General features: G+C 35.4%; 1 protein-coding gene across 1 annotated transcript in view; it reads left to right on the forward strand.

Moving 5' to 3' along the window:
• Window positions 1-18,520, forward strand: part of CPLANE1 (ciliogenesis and planar polarity effector complex subunit 1) — a 56,645-nt gene that overhangs the window by 28,170 nt on the left and 9,955 nt on the right. Inside the window, exons 27-44 of the mRNA XM_058827044.1 lie at window positions 764-897; window positions 1,397-1,479; window positions 2,310-2,378; window positions 4,566-4,648; window positions 5,513-5,581; window positions 7,053-7,242; window positions 7,846-8,100; window positions 8,273-9,019; window positions 9,866-10,032; window positions 11,228-11,357; window positions 12,286-12,340; window positions 13,463-13,567; window positions 14,052-14,144; window positions 14,813-14,925; window positions 15,188-15,386; window positions 15,672-15,913; window positions 17,338-17,431; window positions 18,081-18,227. Coding sequence (XP_058683027.1) covers window positions 764-897; window positions 1,397-1,479; window positions 2,310-2,378; window positions 4,566-4,648; window positions 5,513-5,581; window positions 7,053-7,242; window positions 7,846-8,100; window positions 8,273-9,019; window positions 9,866-10,032; window positions 11,228-11,357; window positions 12,286-12,340; window positions 13,463-13,567; window positions 14,052-14,144; window positions 14,813-14,925; window positions 15,188-15,386; window positions 15,672-15,913; window positions 17,338-17,431; window positions 18,081-18,227 — 2,975 coding nt within the window. The remainder of the gene's footprint in view (window positions 1-763; window positions 898-1,396; window positions 1,480-2,309; window positions 2,379-4,565; window positions 4,649-5,512; window positions 5,582-7,052; window positions 7,243-7,845; window positions 8,101-8,272; window positions 9,020-9,865; window positions 10,033-11,227; window positions 11,358-12,285; window positions 12,341-13,462; window positions 13,568-14,051; window positions 14,145-14,812; window positions 14,926-15,187; window positions 15,387-15,671; window positions 15,914-17,337; window positions 17,432-18,080; window positions 18,228-18,520) is intronic.

Here is an 18,520-nt window from a genome sequence, read left to right on the forward strand (position 1 = left end):
AGTGTATTGTACATGATTGTTTATAAACTTCATGATGTGGAAATAGAATCTAGATTTCCGATACAATGGGTGTCATGGTTTTCTCAAAGAATTCAGATAACTTCCTCTCTCTTCAGTGTCATTTTCTTTGATTTGAGTGGTTCAGAATGTTAGTTTATTTTCCACTGGATCTGTAACCTAGCTATGTTTATATGTCTGTATGTCAGAAAAATAGATGGAAAAAGCAGTAAATATTTTATTTGGTAATATCTTGCACTGTCCTGAAGAATACAGAATCCTTAACCTGAATTCCTCTGTGGCATTTCGTCTTACATTGTGATAAAGAAAAAAATAAATCTCTAGTATTAGAATATATAGAGAGAGTGAGTTATATAGTTCTCTTGTATTCTGAAAATAATCTTGAGTACTTTGAGACATGATTGTACATCTTGTCTGACAATTTTCTAGTTTTTAATGAATGAAGTTCCTGTGAGGGAGATAAATGTAACCTTAACTAGATGATTTTGAAGACATAGCACAGTTTGTCTAGAAACAGCCCAGCTGAAAGAGTGTACTATTAATGACACTAAAATATCACAGCTATGCAAAACAAAATTAAGCTTGGTTTAAGTCGTAATCGGAGAGAAAACCTAAATGAATATTGATTATATCACAACAGTGTTTATTTTACATTTAGGCACTAGCCTGCAGTACGAAAAAAGCAGCATACTTTAAGTGAACCGGATACTTACGTTGTTAATTGTTGTCTAATCCCTATTACCAGAGCATCTGCAAAGCCAAAATATTTCTATAAGAAGGAAATTAGTCATGGAAATAATTCTGTGCCTCATATCACTGAAGACCTGAATGAAGTGGGACCGTTTGTTCAACAGGAGTTGGATGTAACATCAGAGCAAGGTTTGTTTTAAATGGTATATCCTTTTAGTGTTGTCTGACATAAAGCAATAGGAGTTTTCCATGAACACAATTTTATATCCCTCTGTTTATTTAATCAAAAATTACAAATGTCTTTATTGTTCTATTGGAATTATTTTATCAAATTTGTATTATAACTAAATTATATAAAATGTTTTTATCAAGACTTTCCAATGACTTTCTCACTATTTCACTTTTTTTCTATAGATATAGAACAATATGTTAACATTTTAAGAGCTGAGTATGCATAAATTATCATATTCATACCCTTTACATAAGCTGGGGATTTTTCTACATTTTTCTTTGGCTGCATGCATCAACACTAATAATAAGAACACAAACTGAATTTGCTGAAACAGCTCTGAACTCCTCACTCCTCACTAGTGAAAAAGTGGATTATGTGACCTGCTGTCAGAAATCAGGGAACAGTACTATTATCTATGTAGTTTTCTAATTTAGAGTAATTGTGTTTATTTTGTAGAGTTGTTTGAGAAGCCATATGAAACTTCAAAGAGCTCCAATAGCTCTGTCAAGCTAAAACCTGTAGAACATCAAAGAGAACAGGTCAGTTACCACAGAATCATCAGAGATCATAGAAGCATTTGGGTTTGGAAGGGACCTTGAAGATCATCTCATTCCATGGGCAGTGACACCTTCCACTTGACCAGATTATCCAGGGCCCCACTCAAATTGGTCTTGAACCAATGGGTTCATGGATGGGACTTTGACAGCTTCTCTGGGTAACCTATTCCAGTGCTTCATCTCCACACAAATCCTTTGTAAAATCTAATCTAAATCCACCCTTTTTTAGACAGAAGTAATTCCCCCCTCTCCTGTTACTATGTGCTCTTGTAAAAGGTCTGTCTCCAGCTTTCCTGTAGGCTCCTTTAGGTACTGAAAGACTGCTATGAGGTCTCACTAAAGCTTTCTGTTCTTTATGCTGAACAACCCCAACCCTGTCAGCCTTTCATCGTGGGAAGGGTGCTCCAGAGCCCTGAACACTCTTTGTTCTGGACTTGCTTTAGCAGGTCTGTGTCCTTCTTATATTGGGGGACACAGAGCTGAACATTCTCAGTGTTCCACTGAGTCTTCTGTAGTCTTCTGTGGGACTAGTGGGGAGAATTGCCTCCCTCAGTATGCTAGCCAAGCTGCTTTGGATGCAGCTCAGTATATGTTTGGCTTAGACAATCTCTCAGTATTCTTCACCCTGTCCTTGTTTTGACCCTCTGTAGGCTTCATTTTTGTGTTTGACTTTGTTCAGGAGCTCTTTGTTCATCCATGCAAGCCTCCTGGCATTACTGCCTAACTTCCTCTTTGTTGGGTTGCATCCCTTCTGAGGTTGGGAGGTGATTCTTGAATATTAACCAGCTTTCTTGTGCCCTTCTTCCTTCCAGGGTGCTATCCCATGGGACTCTACCACACAGATCCCTGAAGAGGCCAAAGTTTGCTCTCCCGAAGTGAAGGTCAGTGAGCTTTCTGTGTGCTCTCCTCACTGCCCTGAGGAACTCAAACTCCACCATTCATGGTTGCTGCACCTAAGCCTGCCCTTGAGCTTCACATTCCCCATCAGCAGCTCCTTCTTGTTGGTTCAGAATGAGGTCCACCATTGTACCTCTCCTCGCTGGCTGATTGGAAGGAAGTTATCATCAATGCCTTCCAGAACCTCCAGGATTGCCTGTGCCCTCCAGTGTTGCCCCTCCAACAGCTACTGGGGTTGTTGAAGTTCCCTGTGAGCACCAGGGCTTGTAAACATGAGGTTGTTCCTGTCTGCATAGAGAGGACCTCATCTGCTTCATCTTCCTAGTTGGGCAGTCAGACCCCCACTGTAATGTCACTTGTCCCTGCTCTCCCTGTAAACCTGAGACATAAACTCTTGGTCAGCTCCTCATTCATCTCCAGGCAGAGCTCCATGCACTCCAGCACTGATACAGAGGGCGACAGCCCGCTCATTGTCTGTCCTGCCTGTGCTTCCTAAAGAGCCTGCATCCACCCATTGCAACACTCCAATCATCAGAGCTGTCACACCACATGTCTGTAGTGCCAGTAAGATTGTACCTGGCAGATGTGCATGTCTCCAGCTCTTTTGTTCCCTGTGCTATATATATGCTTGCATGGAGGCCTCCAATGAGGCTGAGTTACTAGCAAGAGTAATTGTACTTCCTTCGTGCAGCTTTTCAGGTGCTCTGCTGACATGCAGTTCCTCTCCAGATACCTCTTTCTGACCCTGGCAAAAAATTGCCCCTCACCTGGAAACTTTAGTTTAAACCCCTCTTCCCCCTTGCCAAGACTATGACTGAAGGTGCTCTTCCCCTTCTCTGGTAGATGAACCCCATCAGCTGTTAGCTGACCTGGTTCTCAAAGCAAGTCCCATGGCTGAAGAAACCATGCCCCTGGCTGTGGCACCAGGTTTACAGGTAGTCCTGTAACCATTTGTTGATTCCCCAGATTCAAACCCTTTCAAACCCCTTCCTTTTGCCTGGAAGGACTGACTGTGCACTCCAGAGCTGTCACTGCCACTCCCTTCTCAGCCCGCTAGTGGATGTGTCACTGGCACCTGTGTGAAACAACAGTAACAGTTAATAGTGCGCTGTACAGGACTTGGTTTTCTCTCAGAGACATCACTGACAGGAGCCCCAGGGAAGCAGCAGCTCTCTAGAGGGTGTGTCAGGTCTGCCAATGGATGCCTTGTTACCTCTCAGAAGAGAGTTGTCTCCTACTACCACCCATCAGCTTTCCATAGTTGTGCTGGTTGTAACACAGGGAGCAGGTCTGGCTGCCTTGCTCAGCTCCATCGTTTCTCCTGACATGACAGGATCTTACATGGAAGCATTGAATTGTTATGAATACTGTGTTCAAAGTACCCTGAATTCATCAAATATTTGATGAACTTGAGGACTGAATTGCTTAGGGTTGGTGAATCTTCTTCCTTGCTTAATAATAAAAGTAACAATTAAAAGGTAGTAAAGGGAGATCTGCTCTGAGCACTTATGAAAATGTGTGTATGCTTTCAAATATGTATATATAGTAGATGTAATTATATATACATAAAATGGAATTTATTTTTAAAAAAATTAAATATATCAAGATATTTTTTTTGCTTCTGTCTGAAAACTCACTCTGGATTTATAAATGAGCCTTCATTTTTCATGCATAATTTTTGATTATAGGAATCTTTTCTTTGAAAGTGGCTAAGGGCAGGGCTATTATACTATGTATTTTGATCTTCAATTTTTTCAATACATTTTACTACAGTAAATCTATGGCATGTGTAAAATCCTACGTTTGTTTCATTCTTCTTTGTTTGTAGATAAATTGTGTATAATGGGATTGTTTCCACATTTTCATCTTTACCTAGGGGGTGTGAGATTAGCAGAATATATATCCAGGGTATTACATGAATATGAATTTGGAACTAATATCTCATAATAATGAGACTGTTTAAAGAAAAAGAAAGATGCTCAGGTGAATTGTTGCATGTCTTTGTTGCTGATCTGTAACTGTCTTCTGATAAGTGTGTAAATTTGATTACTTTTAGTCAGATTGTTTTAATTGGATGATTAATCAAAAATACATTCGCCATAGGATTGTATTTTATTGAAGCAGGAGGGGTAGAAAAATTTGCAAGTTCAGATACATCTTCTTATATTCAGCAGGTTGCCATTTCAGCTATAGATAGTGCTCAAGAAGATCAAAATGTGGATGAAACAAAGGAAGAAAAGGCTGAACAGAATATGTAAGTCACTTGGTTTTTTTAAAATTCCTCTTTTAACTTTGCTTAAAAATCTGAAGTAGTCTTGTTAATGATTGTACCCAGTGATGTCTCAGGGGTTCCTGTTGTTGCTTATAGCACAAAGTCATAGTTTCAAACAGTTTCAGTCATCTCCTTTTTCACATACAGGCATTTCACAAGTAGGAAGGACTGGCGTGAATAGTCATTATTTTAGTAATCATATAATAAAATAAGCATGGTTTGTGGAAAGGTGTATTTCCTCTAGGAGAAAGACAATAACTGGAAAAATGGAAAATCTTATTTCGATAGCATATAAATAAATGTCCCTATGTATACATAATGTTTATAAAAAACTTCAAAATAACTTTTAGAAAGACTTGAAATCCTCTACTTTTTAGAATTACATATTTTTGTTTTAACTGAGTGTAAAATGCCCCTCAAGAATTTATGGCATTGTTTTTTCTCTTCTAGAGATGCAGACTATAGTGATATTAACAGTATTAGTTGAAACTGGATTTTCTCTTCCTTTGTCTACCAGAATCAAACACTTTTTCTGCCTGCTATCTGTCTTGAGTAGCCAGAACTTTTTCTGTGCTTTCGTTTGAGTCAGTTTTTTATTGCTAGGGGAGACGAAACATGAATGTCAATATTTACCAGCTCAGATTGCAGTGTAATGCAGTAATCGAAGCAATGCAGATCAGTGTAGCTCTGATCAGGTGGGTTTCAGGTATTTTATTGCATACTAATTAAAATACTTTTTCAAGTGGTTATGTGTATATTTATACACATACATGTATATAAAATGGAAACAGACACCATAACAAATTATTGTAGTATTTACAATACTAATTTTTTCTCTCTTTATAGTATGACTGAGGTTGTTACTAGCACCTTTTCCCACTCATTCTCTTTAAAACAAGATGCAGAAGTTCCTAGGTAAGATAAACCTATTCTGTTTCATATTTATTTATTTGTAATAAAATAATATTTTTGGTTTGAAGTAATATGATGTGTAGATTTGACTGCAGAATATTTGCAGGTAGAGTGTATTGTACTTACAAACTAAGTAGCTTTTCCTGTACGTTTTTGTACTATAATCCTTGTGGATCATACACTCTCAAGTGTTGTCTGGAATATCACGTGACTCAAATGTTAATTCAGATTTCAAAGAGATGTGACAGTTTTGTTTTCTGGTTCTGGACAGAATTCATTATATAATATTCCTATGGAAGATGTTTGATTATATAGAACACCTGAACAATAATATTTTAAACTTATATATGCATTTTAATTATTAATCCTGTGTCAGCTGATAGATTTACAAAAATATATACAAAATAAAGAGAACATTGGAATTGGGAAAAGCAGTTAGGAGTCAGTCTCAGGCTTTTGGTTCTAGGAGAGTCCTCTGTGAGGCTTTTTTCACTTTAGAGGAACTACACGTACCTTTGGGTTCCATATTCATGTGTCTCTAATCTCTTTTCCTTCTTGAACTTCTCCTGCCAACTATTTTCAAAACAAATTTTACTCAAACTTTAGGCATTTCAGTCCATGCTTGGACATTCTAATTGCCTTCATATGCCCCTTCACACCTATTATGTATCTAAAACTATTACTCATTAGGCATTGCTTTATGCTTCTGCTTGTTCACATGCTTGGAGGCCATCCTGTAAAATTTTAAAAAGTTCTCCAAGGGTTGTCTGTATCCATAGCAAAGTCAGCACTTTGGTAAACAGAGAAATGTCTTTTGGGTCAATTTCTGTTGGTATAAGTAAAATCCTTCAGTTTCTTTATAACTGAATGCAAATCCTAACCCTCTCTTCTTCATGTAAGGAATTCATGTACTTAATATTCTTTACCTACTGAAAGGGCTTGTAATCACTGGGAAGATGTAATGTTTTGTACATATTACTCCAATTTAAAATTATTTTCCTTAATCTGAAATCTTTTTACTTTTTAAGCCCAAATGTCTAAAGGCCCATTACTTTAAGTCAAGGTGAATCTACCTTCTGCCTTATTTCAATTAAGAATGTTCCTCTTCATTTTCCATCAGCTGTTTGACTTTATGACTAACCAGGCCTTCTTTCTGTCTTTTTTGTCAAATCATCATTTACTACCTGTATCTCTGGTGAAAATATTATTTTAGATACACTTGTGGCTACAAAATCAGATAGAACTTACATCTTTACTACTGTTTTTCATTTGGTATTTTAAGAAGTGTCAGGAAATATGTCCTACAAGTTCTCTGGTCAAGATTGTGCAGTGTTAATTATTAAGTTGCTCCTACAAATTAATTACATTTTTAAAATAAACAAGTATCTTTAAAATTTTTCTGGATTAATTTAAGACAGTCTTTTATAGGTGTTTTGAATTCTGAATATTTTTCATAGTTCTTTTCTTTCTTTAGTGCAGACATGTCTGTAAGTGATTCTCAGCCTTCTCGGACTGCTGTGTCAACTATGTCGAGTCTTGCCTCCCGTACTTCTGTTTGTGCAAAGAAGCAAGAAGTCAAGGAAGAAGTCCCTAGAGAAGAGAAACCAAACACATCAGAAACTGTCAAGCAGATGCTGCAAGATGAAATGTTTAAATTAGTTCAGGTGAGAGCATCTAATTATTTTTAGTTTTCATGGTACCAACTATGTTGTTAAAAAAATTGAAATAATTACTCTTTTAAAGACCTTCTATGTGGGGTTGTCTTTGAAAGAGATTTCCAGTTCCACTGTGAAACTTATTTTAGCCTTAACTCTTGCTTTTATTTCAAGAAAATGAGTGATATAATAGTAGATGTTTGAGTGTATTTTAGCTCACATAAGTGGATGCCCTTTAATAGTTCACACTTGGAAAAAATCTGATGCTGTAATAACTTCTCAGCTCTACTAGGATTTAACTGGTGGTAGTACGTTGAGCCAGTTTTAAGTAATCTTACATTTATTGAAATGTCACGAAAAAGTGAAGACATTTGTCTTGCTTTAGCATAACCTGTCTGTGGCAGGTATTTATTTTATCTTACAAGAAAGTCCAGTACAGTAAACAATTATACAGATGAATTGAATAAATTGAATAATTGAATCATCCCGTGATTGGGATGTTGTTTGTTTTGTCACCTGATAGGGAACAGCTGTAAGAAAGCCTAGACATTTTTGCTGAGATTTCTGTTAAAAGTTACTGGCATTGTTAACTTTGTTCATGTGTGTATTCAGCTACAGCAGATCAACTTTATGAGTTTAATGCAAATGGTGCAGTCATCCTTTACCAATGTGCCAAATATACAACAAATGTTACAACAGCATCAATCCGTTCACCTGGCAGGGAGCCAGCCTGCACACACTGCTAAAAACAATACTTCTCCAAAAACACAAGTGCCTACTCAAGAAAAAGGAAAAACTGGTCAGGAGAGCTCTGTTGTTCAGCCAAGGAAGAGTGTAGAAGATGAAAGCAACGATCGCCAAATAAAAGTAGGTACATCAAAGTGTGGTTTATGAAGACTGCTCAGTATATCTGGTATGTTATCTATCCTGATGAGTTAAGGAATGTGTTCATTGTGATTGGTATAGAAAGAACTATTTTTGTGCATATTTAGTGCATGGTTGATATGTAAATGCTGGTTTGTTTGCTTTTCTCATTTAGAATCATCTGGATATGAGTACCTCCTTGACATTATTTGAAATTAACTGCAAGGAAACGGGATTAATGTCACCATCCCATGATTTGCATTCTTCAGTGCCTATGAAACCACTTCAACTCCTAGCTCCTTCCTCAGGCATCCAGAAAAAAATGAAGCTTATCCCTGTTGAAAAAAAAATTAGTTACTCAAATGGATTTCCTTTGCTTAAGCTTGAATCAAGTTATCATGTCAAACCAGCATTTTTACATCCAACAGAAATGTCATCAGCATTTTCCATACCACCCCAAGTACCACAGGTAGCTTGGAATTCATCAGATTCCGTATGGAACCATCAGTCATCATACACACCAAGAAAGAGTAAGGTGGAAGATTTCCACAGAAGTAGATACAGCCCTGAGATTCCAAGACAAATGCATGAGGAAAAGGAGAGATGGGCAGAAATAGTGCATAAGGGGCCTCCCAAACATCTGAATTCAGATCAGTGTGAAGGACAGCAAGAAGATTCACCTCAGGCACCACTCCCTGCAAGTGTGAGTGTGTTCAAAGCACCGGCAACTCAGAACCTGGCCGCTTTTCCACTGTTGCACTTGCAGCTTGATCCAACACCTAGAGTTCCACCAGCTGTAAGGCAGCCAGTCACTGCTACTTTAATACCTGTTAAACCTGCAAAAAAGGATGGTGACTCCAGACAAACACTACGGGATGCAGGAATATCACTACTTCAGATTAATTTACCTCAGAAAAAGAAGGTACTGGATTTTAATGATATATTTTTCTCAGTTGTAGTGTTTTTGTCAGTTTCATGGTTTCTTACTCATCACAAGTTAATGTTTACAGACTGTGGAATTTGGAATTGTTCAGCACAGGTGGCAGGAGGCATCTAGAACTAAGGGTACCTGCTTTTTGACATGTCAATATGAGGCTGACTGCAAGCCGGAAAGTGTTTTAACTACATTAGATTGATTATACATTCCATAGTTCATCAACATTCAGCCCACTGGTGATGAGTGTAAAGAATTTACTATCTAAAATACTGGACAATATTTGTATGGTAAAAAAATAGGATTTTTTTCCCAGAGATTATAATAGAATTATTTAGAGAAATAGAATGTGGTGAAAAATCCTTTTTTGCAGGGCAGAAATGGAATGGTAAAAGGCTTGGTAAGAAAATCTTATGGATGCTGAATATCTGATGTTTTGAAAAATGTTATTTCTTGTAGACTTACAAGCTTGCATATCCCAGTTGAGAAGAATGGAAATGCTTTTCCTTGAAAGGTGCTTCTTCAGTCGTTGTCTACATTAAATGGTTCCTAACTTAACCCTGAACTACATACATAAGAAATGCAGATGTTAGTGAAATAAGCTCCGTGGAGAAAATTCATACCTTTTAGTTAATTTTTAGAAAATAGTTTACACATGTACAGATTGTTCTGGTCCGATGCTATTAATATTCCATTTCCATATTCTGTACAAAATGCTACAGGAGCTTTGTTTGTGTAACTGAAATCCGAACTGGACTTACTTTTTTCATCCAATCTGACTGGGATCCCCCTTCCTGTTTTCTGTCTTCTTTCTCTTTCTCTGAACTCTCTCAGGCACCAAAACTCATCCCATTTCAAGATCTCCTTGAATTTGAGCAACGCCACAAGCATCATTCTGTGCCCAGTACTTCCTTTGGACAAGGCCAAACCAAAGCTATCCAGCTACTAAGAACTGATGTTGAACCATTTGAACTTAGAGATGTGCAAAACAGTAGAAAAAGGCAAGCTAAATTTTTAAAGTGGAACTTCACTTTGACAGATTCACTGGTAACCTGTACCTTCTAGCTTTGACATCAGAAGGAGTGTATTCTCACAGCAGGAAACAAAATATCAAATGTTAGTAATGACACAACAGAGGTGTATCACTAGGGCATGAGGAGCTCTTGCTTTTAGGAGATTGATAGGAAGAAGATTCAAGAGGATATTTTTCATTCCACTGTCTGTGTTTTAAAGTCTTATTGTCTTCTGACTGTTTGCTATACACTATTTAGGAAATGCTTTGCTCCTTACACAGTGAATATTTGACTGCTGTCTGGGTTGCATATTGTCACTGATCTTCAAGAAGGAAAGGATTATATGCTCTTTAAGTATAATTTATGTAGGCTGTTTTTAATACAGACAGTGTTTAATAGAATTCCTACTGAAGCTGGGGTTTTTGCTAGGTATGTGATTTATAACTTACAGAGTTTATTTGTTGTTAATTGCAGAGATAGTTAAAACTGTTTAAGCTGCTTACATATCTTTGTTTAGTTCTCATAGAATGCTAATAATATGTTCTGGAATAGAATACTTGGTTTCTTTCAGTTACAATGCTTTTAATTCGATCATTTTGGAGCAGAGGCTCAAGAGTAGTTTTTCACTCTTAAAATGAAAATTTGCCACACAAGTAACTGTAGCTAGAGTTTAGAATACTTTTTAGTAGTAGCTGTTAACTTTAGTGCTTAAAGCTAAAGTTGCTGTCACACAATCTACTTGTCATATATTAAGAAGAAGCTACAGTTGCTCTTGTGGAATATATTTGTCGTCTAGTAATTGGAAAACTGCTATGAAATTGAAGTTTGCTTCTTACAGATTCTTTATAGGCATTTTGTGTAGTAATTATGAATTATACACAAGATAGAGATGTGAAATATTATGTGGTTTGTAATATTTAATATAAATAGCTTATTAGACAATTAATTGATTTTAGTGTGATTGTTGGTATTTTTATGGGTTCCTGTAACATTTTCATGTAGATTTCAAGCAGGCAGAAATTGTGGTTTGAGCAGATCTTTATGCAGCACCTGTTTATATTTTCCAGTCTTTGCTTCAGTGTTTACTTCTTAATAGTAATCTTTCCTAGAAAACAATGATGATAGATATTGTTATTATTTCAGAGCACTTCTTACTCTTTATCTGTAATTAATATGTTGACAGTAAAAAGAGGCGTAGTAAGAAACAACTGAAAGAGAAGGAGGATAAGAAGAAACCGAGTGTGTCCTTCCGTCCAGATGACTCCATCATCAATATTAGTGACACAGCTGTGGTTACTGAATCAGAGACTGGGGTATAGAATTTTTTTTTATTTAGTCCTTTTCCATTCAAGTATTAGCAGAAAAGAAAGAAGCAGAAAACTATAAACCAAACAATAATAGCTCTTCCAGCCTTTCTAGCCTAGAAACAGTATGCATATTTTTATTTCATATACTTGCATTTCCTGTTAACAGGAGATTGATTTTTATGAAGAATTCCGAGGTTGTTTTTTCTTTTTGTCCTGGAACATGAACTTGTCTGTTTTGATAGTATATAAGTCTGTATGTAGATTTGTAAATACAAACAAAAACGTTAAAAATGAAAAAAATACATTTTTTCCTAGTAGCAATGATAGGACAAGTGACCCAGGCATTACTCTTTCCATGCGAGGCTGGATTGATGACAGTATAAGAGTAAGGATGTGGAGCATTGGGATCTCAGTTCCATCTCAGCCCAGACACTGAAAAAAGAAAGCATTCATCAGGCTGTGTTTTGATCAGGCATTTTTAATATATTTTTGGGGTTATCCTTCAAGTACCAAATTTCAAGCTACAACGCTATCAATTTAATGCTAGATCACTACCCAGAGCTCTGTTTCTGGTCCATACCATACTTCCTCTGAGACCTCACTATCACAGCAGCTGGAGACCCTCACCAGACCTGGAGATTTTAGTCAGAGTATGGGAGGGGTAGGATAGACTCAAAGAGGAATAAGAAATTTGTGTTACTGCATGTCACTCCAAAGTACATGAGAGAATGTTATATAGTCAGTAAATTCCACTAAGTTGGAATGGATCAGAGGAATTAAAAAAGGGATTGAGAAAAGCAAGTGACAATTACTTCTTTTTTTTCCCCAAATATTTACTCATATGAGGTATATTGGATAGTTAACATCACCAAGAAAGACTTTAATCTTCACTGGAACTGTTTTTAAAGATGATTCTTTTCTTCCTTTATATTAGGATCACAGACCAAAATCGATACCTTATGTTCAAGATGATTTTTTCATCTCAATGGGCAAGTACAAGTTTTTTTAAAGCTTTGAGTGCTCAACTAAAAAAAAAAAAACAAACAAGGAGCATTAGTCTATTAGGATTCACAGCAAAACTCTCCAATCATCAGCATGTTAAAAACTAGAATAATATGGTCTGTGGACAATAGAGCTTGCTGACTTATGTGATCTTTCCCCAGGCCTTTCAGGATGTACAACAGGTATCCAGAATTTTTGGGACATACTTGTATTTTTAGGGGATTGATACAGAGAGAGATGCAAGAAAATTTAAGATCTTGTATGAATTATCTGTAGATTCATAATAGTTTTCCCAAAAGTTTTAGAAGTATTTTAGTTTTTCTTTAAAATGAGTGATAGTCTTGTATTGATGTTTATAAACAACTGAGTAAATGAAATAACAGTATGTCATGTTAATTTAATTAGCTGAGGTTGACAGTGATTTCTGTTCATGTGATTAATCAAAATAATTCTGTGAACATTTCAAATCCTAAATTTTTTATTTATTTTAAAAAAGATATTATTCAAACATTTTTGCATATTCTTATATGCAAATATCTTTTGCATATTCAAATATATTCTGCATATTTTAATTACACAAAAATTTAGAGTTCTTGTAAAAGAAACTCTCAGTGCATGCAATGTTTCTAGCTTGCAATGTGAAAACCACGCCTATATATTAATTCATGAAAATATTCAGTTCTGACATGGGACAAAATGCAATTCATTCTATGAAATTTGGCCTTAAAGAAATGCAAACTCTGTGGAAACAGCAATAAAGAAATGAAGACATACATGTCATAATTATTCCTCTTCTCCTGTTAGAATGTGAAGCAGACTGTTACTGCTCAGTATACTAAAATATTTAATTTAAAATCACATATCTAAACTGAATCTTGATTTAATTCAGTGTAACATTGGAAGTGAGAGTTGTATATTCACATAAAGTTGGTAGCATGGACTTTTCTTGGAATCGTTTATGAGGCATGCTTAGAGAATAATTAAAATTACCTGTCAGAAATACAAATAAGAAAATGCTGAAGCTCACAGTTGTGAGTTTATCATTGCTTTCAAAGATGTCTAATTTTTATATCATTAATAGACACCTGTTTTATATTATCACATTTTAGATGCAATGGAGAAAGCAAGTTCTATCTCAGCAGATCTACATTATTTGGCTTCTGTAGGAAAAAAACCAGCAGAAACTCAAGATGCAAGTACAAATACTAACCCAGGTAAGTGCTACACAGGTGATCTACAGAAACCAACCTTTTCTGGTGTTGCTTCTTGATTAGTTGTGATATTTGGTCAGTTTTCAAAATGCAGAAAATTTGTAAAGGGAAAGCAGTTTTTTGTGCTCTCATTTCTTATTTCAAAAAAAATTAAACCAGGAAGCATTGGAATATAAATTATAAAGCAGTAGTTAAAATAATTAGAACTAAAAATATTACTGACACAATTATGTAAGAGTCTTCTCATTCTTTGTGTCAGTTCTGCTGTGACTTTTCCTGAAAGTTTGTTTTAACTTGATTTTATCTAAATGCATTTTAGACAATGTTTCATACTTGACTGAAATTGTTTCCTTTCCTCTTCCCACGATTTTGATTTTGATTTTTAACTGGCAAATGAAAAACCTACATTCAGATAATGACATTGGTATCTTTACTTTCCTTAAACTCATGCATTTTGATCTTTTTTTTTTTTTTTTTTCCAATCAAGTGCTTACATCATATCAGGATCCTGGGATCAGTGGTGGAAATGAGGTTTCCAAAGTTCAAAAAAATGAGCTGGTCACATCTGTTCCTGCATCAGGTATGGCTGCAGTCTTTTTGCACTTCATTTGTTGTTTGGGAAGTCTATAAAAGTGTTACTGTTCTAACATGGGTTTTGCGCCTGAGACAGATTAATGCAGCATACATGTAGATAACATGCTAGTTTATCTGACTTGAAGTGAATCTGACTGAACTGAATCCTTATTTTGTGGATTTTGCTTGATTTTAGTGCCCACTTAATCTTTGGGATTTAGTGTCATGTAGGCTAAATTAATTGATCAGTTGGATGTTAAAACAGATCACATGAAATTGAGTTGCAGTAGCATTGTTCCGTAAATACATTACATAGATTTCAGTACCCAAGTTTTTTTCCCTATGGTATCAAGAGAGCATACTAATTTTTCCATAATTGTAAAATTCAACAGTGTTTTTCCATTTGAAGATAATTTTACTACATGGCATGACTCATTTGCAGGTAGTTTTATTAGAGGCTTCTATCTGAAGTAATCTAATTTCTTTGGATTAAGTAAAGATGCAGATTATTTTTTTACCTAAGTAGGAGGGACTTGGATATTAATAGCAGTCTAAATGGCAGCTTAGTCAAAGCTTTTCTTATCTTCTAGAGAATGCAGAGCTGTTTCCTAATAGTCTGAAGGATTTGTGGCTTTTACTGTAAATATAATGCTGACTAATATTATTTCCTTGTAGAATCATCTAGTTCCTCTGTGATACTACTGCCAGACATGTATTTAAACCTGAGTTTCCCCACTGAAGTGAATGAGAAACCTTTACCATCCTTTCTGTCAGATGCACCTGATTTGGTTAGTGATCTAATGTGCTGAAATGCATTTTAAGTATACTGTTTGTCTTCATGAATTTGGGTTCTTTGTATCTGCATGAGTTACTTGTGTAATATGGTAGGGAAGATTGTATTTACTTTGTTCCCAAAACAAAAAGCCTTTCACCTACAAATGTCAGGAGGTAAACACAGGAAATGGTGAACAGTGCACTTATAAACAGCTCATTCAAAACACATACTGAAGATAATTATTGAAGATAATTCTTCATTATCTTGTTGTTTAGCACAAAAGGGAATATATCAGTGTGACTGACATTGAAGACAGTGACATCCTTAGAAATTTGCCCGTGATACCTGAGTCTGCAGAAGAGATAGCTGCTGCACAGCAGAATGAGAAGCTTCAAATTCCATCTACTGCAAAACTTCATCACACAGCAGCTTCTGTTACTAATGCAGCTCCACCTGGGGCACTTCAGAAGCAAGGTAAACCATTTTAGTTTTAAATCCAAGAAAAAGTAATACTCTTTTGTTGTAATGCTCCCATAGAAAATCTGCAGTTTCCCCAATTAACCTTGTGGTTTTTTAGTCTTAAACATCAGCATAGATACATTTGGCCTCTTTTGTAATGATTCTTGCCTTCTAAAACACCCTATTCGGTATGGCTTAATTGTGCCTAATTACTTGCAATATTTAATTTTTATAATAATTAATGCTTGTGCTTTATTCAGTGATATTGGTGCATTCCTATTTTTTTTTTTTAACTTTAAGATGATCATCAGAAAAATGTGTCAAACAGATTGCAAAAGAAAGATAACTCAGATTCTGCTACAGATATGGTAACTTGGAACATAGCACATGAAGATGAAGGAACCCTTCCTTCTTCAGGGCTCCCATCCAAAGTAATTGAAAAAGAATACTTTTCCACAAAGCAGAAAGAAATGGATATGCAATTACAGACACTACAGAACATAGTAGAAAGTATGGAGCAGGATTTCAGAAATAGCAAAATGGTGAGTGCTAACTATTGGTTTTTAAACAGTTTATTTTTTTCAGCTACAGACAAGAGCTGCATTTTGGAACAATGTGTTCTCAAATCTGCTTAGTATCTGTTAAGAGATATTGAGAATTATATTACATATAATACAGTATGTTTATTATATATTTGTAATATTATATATATTTTTATATATCTATCTATATATCTTTATCTATATATCTGTATCAATATTATCTGTATTATAATACAAATTTGGCACATATGTATATACAATGTTCTTTCTTATTTAGTGATGAATCTGTTGGCTGATGTGGTTGCTTACAATGGACCAAATGTTCACCAGAATGGTGATGTTAGTAGTGAATGGGCAGAACATATTTCATTTCTGTGTAACTGAGTTCAGGTTTAGCAGGAGACTGTTTTGGCAAAGACTTCAGTGGTTGTGCCTCTGCAAAATATTGTGTGACTGTTTCTGGAACCTGATCCAGTTTGTTTCATAAAATATTTGCATTTTTGCCATCTTTATACATCCTAATATGAAACTAAAATAAAATTGGGGTTTGATGGATCTTGTCTCTTCTAATCTAAGAGTCTTCTAATCTGAGGTTTCTTCTAACTCAGGGTAATCTGTGATTCACAGAAATGTAAAGACCTCATTGTGTCACTTAAACACAGTTATTACACTCAGGTGGATTATTTAATCATTTACATTCTTCATCAGCGTTGTTATTTAAGTCAGATTTTTTTAAAAGCCTGGAGGGGAAAAAAAGTCTTGACATATCCTGTACTTGTTTCAGCATTTCATAGCACTGGGGTTTTAAAACTTCTGGGTATCTAGCCAAATCATGAAGAAAATGGCTTTTTTTTTTTTTTTTTTCCTTTTTTTTTGAGTTCATACTAGTTGGTCATTCTTTTTATAACAATTTCTCATGTATTACATATCAGTTAGGAGATTTATTCTTTTTGAGACTAAGGCTTAGTAAAATTATGCAAAAAAAAAAAAAATCTGACTAATGCTGGGTTACTCAGCTTTAGTTTTCATTTTCCACTTTGAGTCTTCAGACTTAGGAAAATGATGGAAGTATTTTAATATATGTGGGTTTTAAATAAAATACATATAGGAAAAACTTCAGCTACTTTAAATATAATGTGATCAGTAGGAGTAAAACTGTTCAAACAAATAATAGAGTTTATATGTATTTTTCTTAAAGTAAGTATCCAGAAGATTAAAATTCTTACATGAAATTAATCTACTTGTGCTACTTTGATTTCTGAACCTTTTTGTTTGTTTTCAGTCAGAAAACTGCGTCAAAATGTTTGTAAGATTCTGACGAGAAAAATATATTTAAAGTGGACTTTGCATAAATATGTGTGATGTAAGTCTCAGAAATATCTCAAAGAAAGTATCATTACCTAGTTCTTGGGTTTCACTTACAGTTAGTGAAGCTGATAGAAGATTTTGAAATGGCTGCTGATTCAGACCTTGGTGCTCATCCTGCAGTCTCTGAAGCTGCTGGAGTCATTGGTGCTGGTATGTGTCCAGTTAACAGAAGGATAATAAATTTGCCATGGAATATGCTTCTTAAATAACTTTTACTTACCACTGACAATTTAATGCAATCCCTAAAGGTGTTACTGAAATACGAACCAAAAGTACCAGAGAAACAAATAAAATGAAAGGTATCCAATCTGAATATTGAGTTATAATATCTACTGGTTTTATTAAAATCTTACATCAGTTTAAGAGTTTACCAGAGCAGATGTACTGAATGATTTATTGTGTATTTAACAAATAGCCACGTAGTACCTACTTATAGCTGCTGTACTGTGCCAAGAACATAGTCTAATCCACTTACAGAGTTAATACAAAGCCAGGTGATGGAACCAAGTCATGGCTATATCTGTATCCATCTGTAAGACGATATTTAGGATGTCCTTTAGGTTCACATGGAGCAGTTCCTGGTCCAGTCATTTTCTTTGTGTGTGCAGGACTGGTTCACACAGCGCAGCCCTGGAAGTGCCTTTCTGTAGGGAGGCACAGCTGATCCAGGTCCAGGCTGTTGTAAGTGACCGATAAATTAAAAATGCAACTAACCAAGATATATGAGTGATAGTTTCTGGATTGTGAGGGTTCTCCATTGGTCTACACTAATCACACAATATTTTTATTTTTTTCACAGAATCAGAACATCATTTGACACACATGATTTTTGAAGATGTTATAGATGATCAAAAGGAGAGCCTAAACTTGGAATATCCTAAGCCCAGATCTGCTACAGTGGATGCACACTCTCCTGCCTCTGCAGCCTTGGCTTCTACACGTTCTGGTATAATCTTTGTTATATATTTTTCCCCTTTGCATCTTTTAAAAATAAGTAAACCTTTTCTTCATGCTGTAATACGTCGTCATGGCTGTTACACAGAATGTTATGTAATGCCAATGAGCTCATTAAAGTCAGGCATGAGTCTTTATAGACTGCATTATTTAGAATGGCTTCATTGATAAGCTCTGATAAGTTTGTTACATGACATAACAGTATCACTAAGCTTTGAAAACAGTTTAGCAGTGAATTATACTTGCACTCAAATTCACTATTACTGAAAGAAAATAGTCAACATT

Source organism: Poecile atricapillus, chromosome Z (assembly GCF_030490865.1).
Source record: "Poecile atricapillus isolate bPoeAtr1 chromosome Z, bPoeAtr1.hap1, whole genome shotgun sequence".
In the NCBI taxonomy this organism is placed as follows: Eukaryota; Metazoa; Chordata; class Aves; order Passeriformes; family Paridae; genus Poecile; species Poecile atricapillus.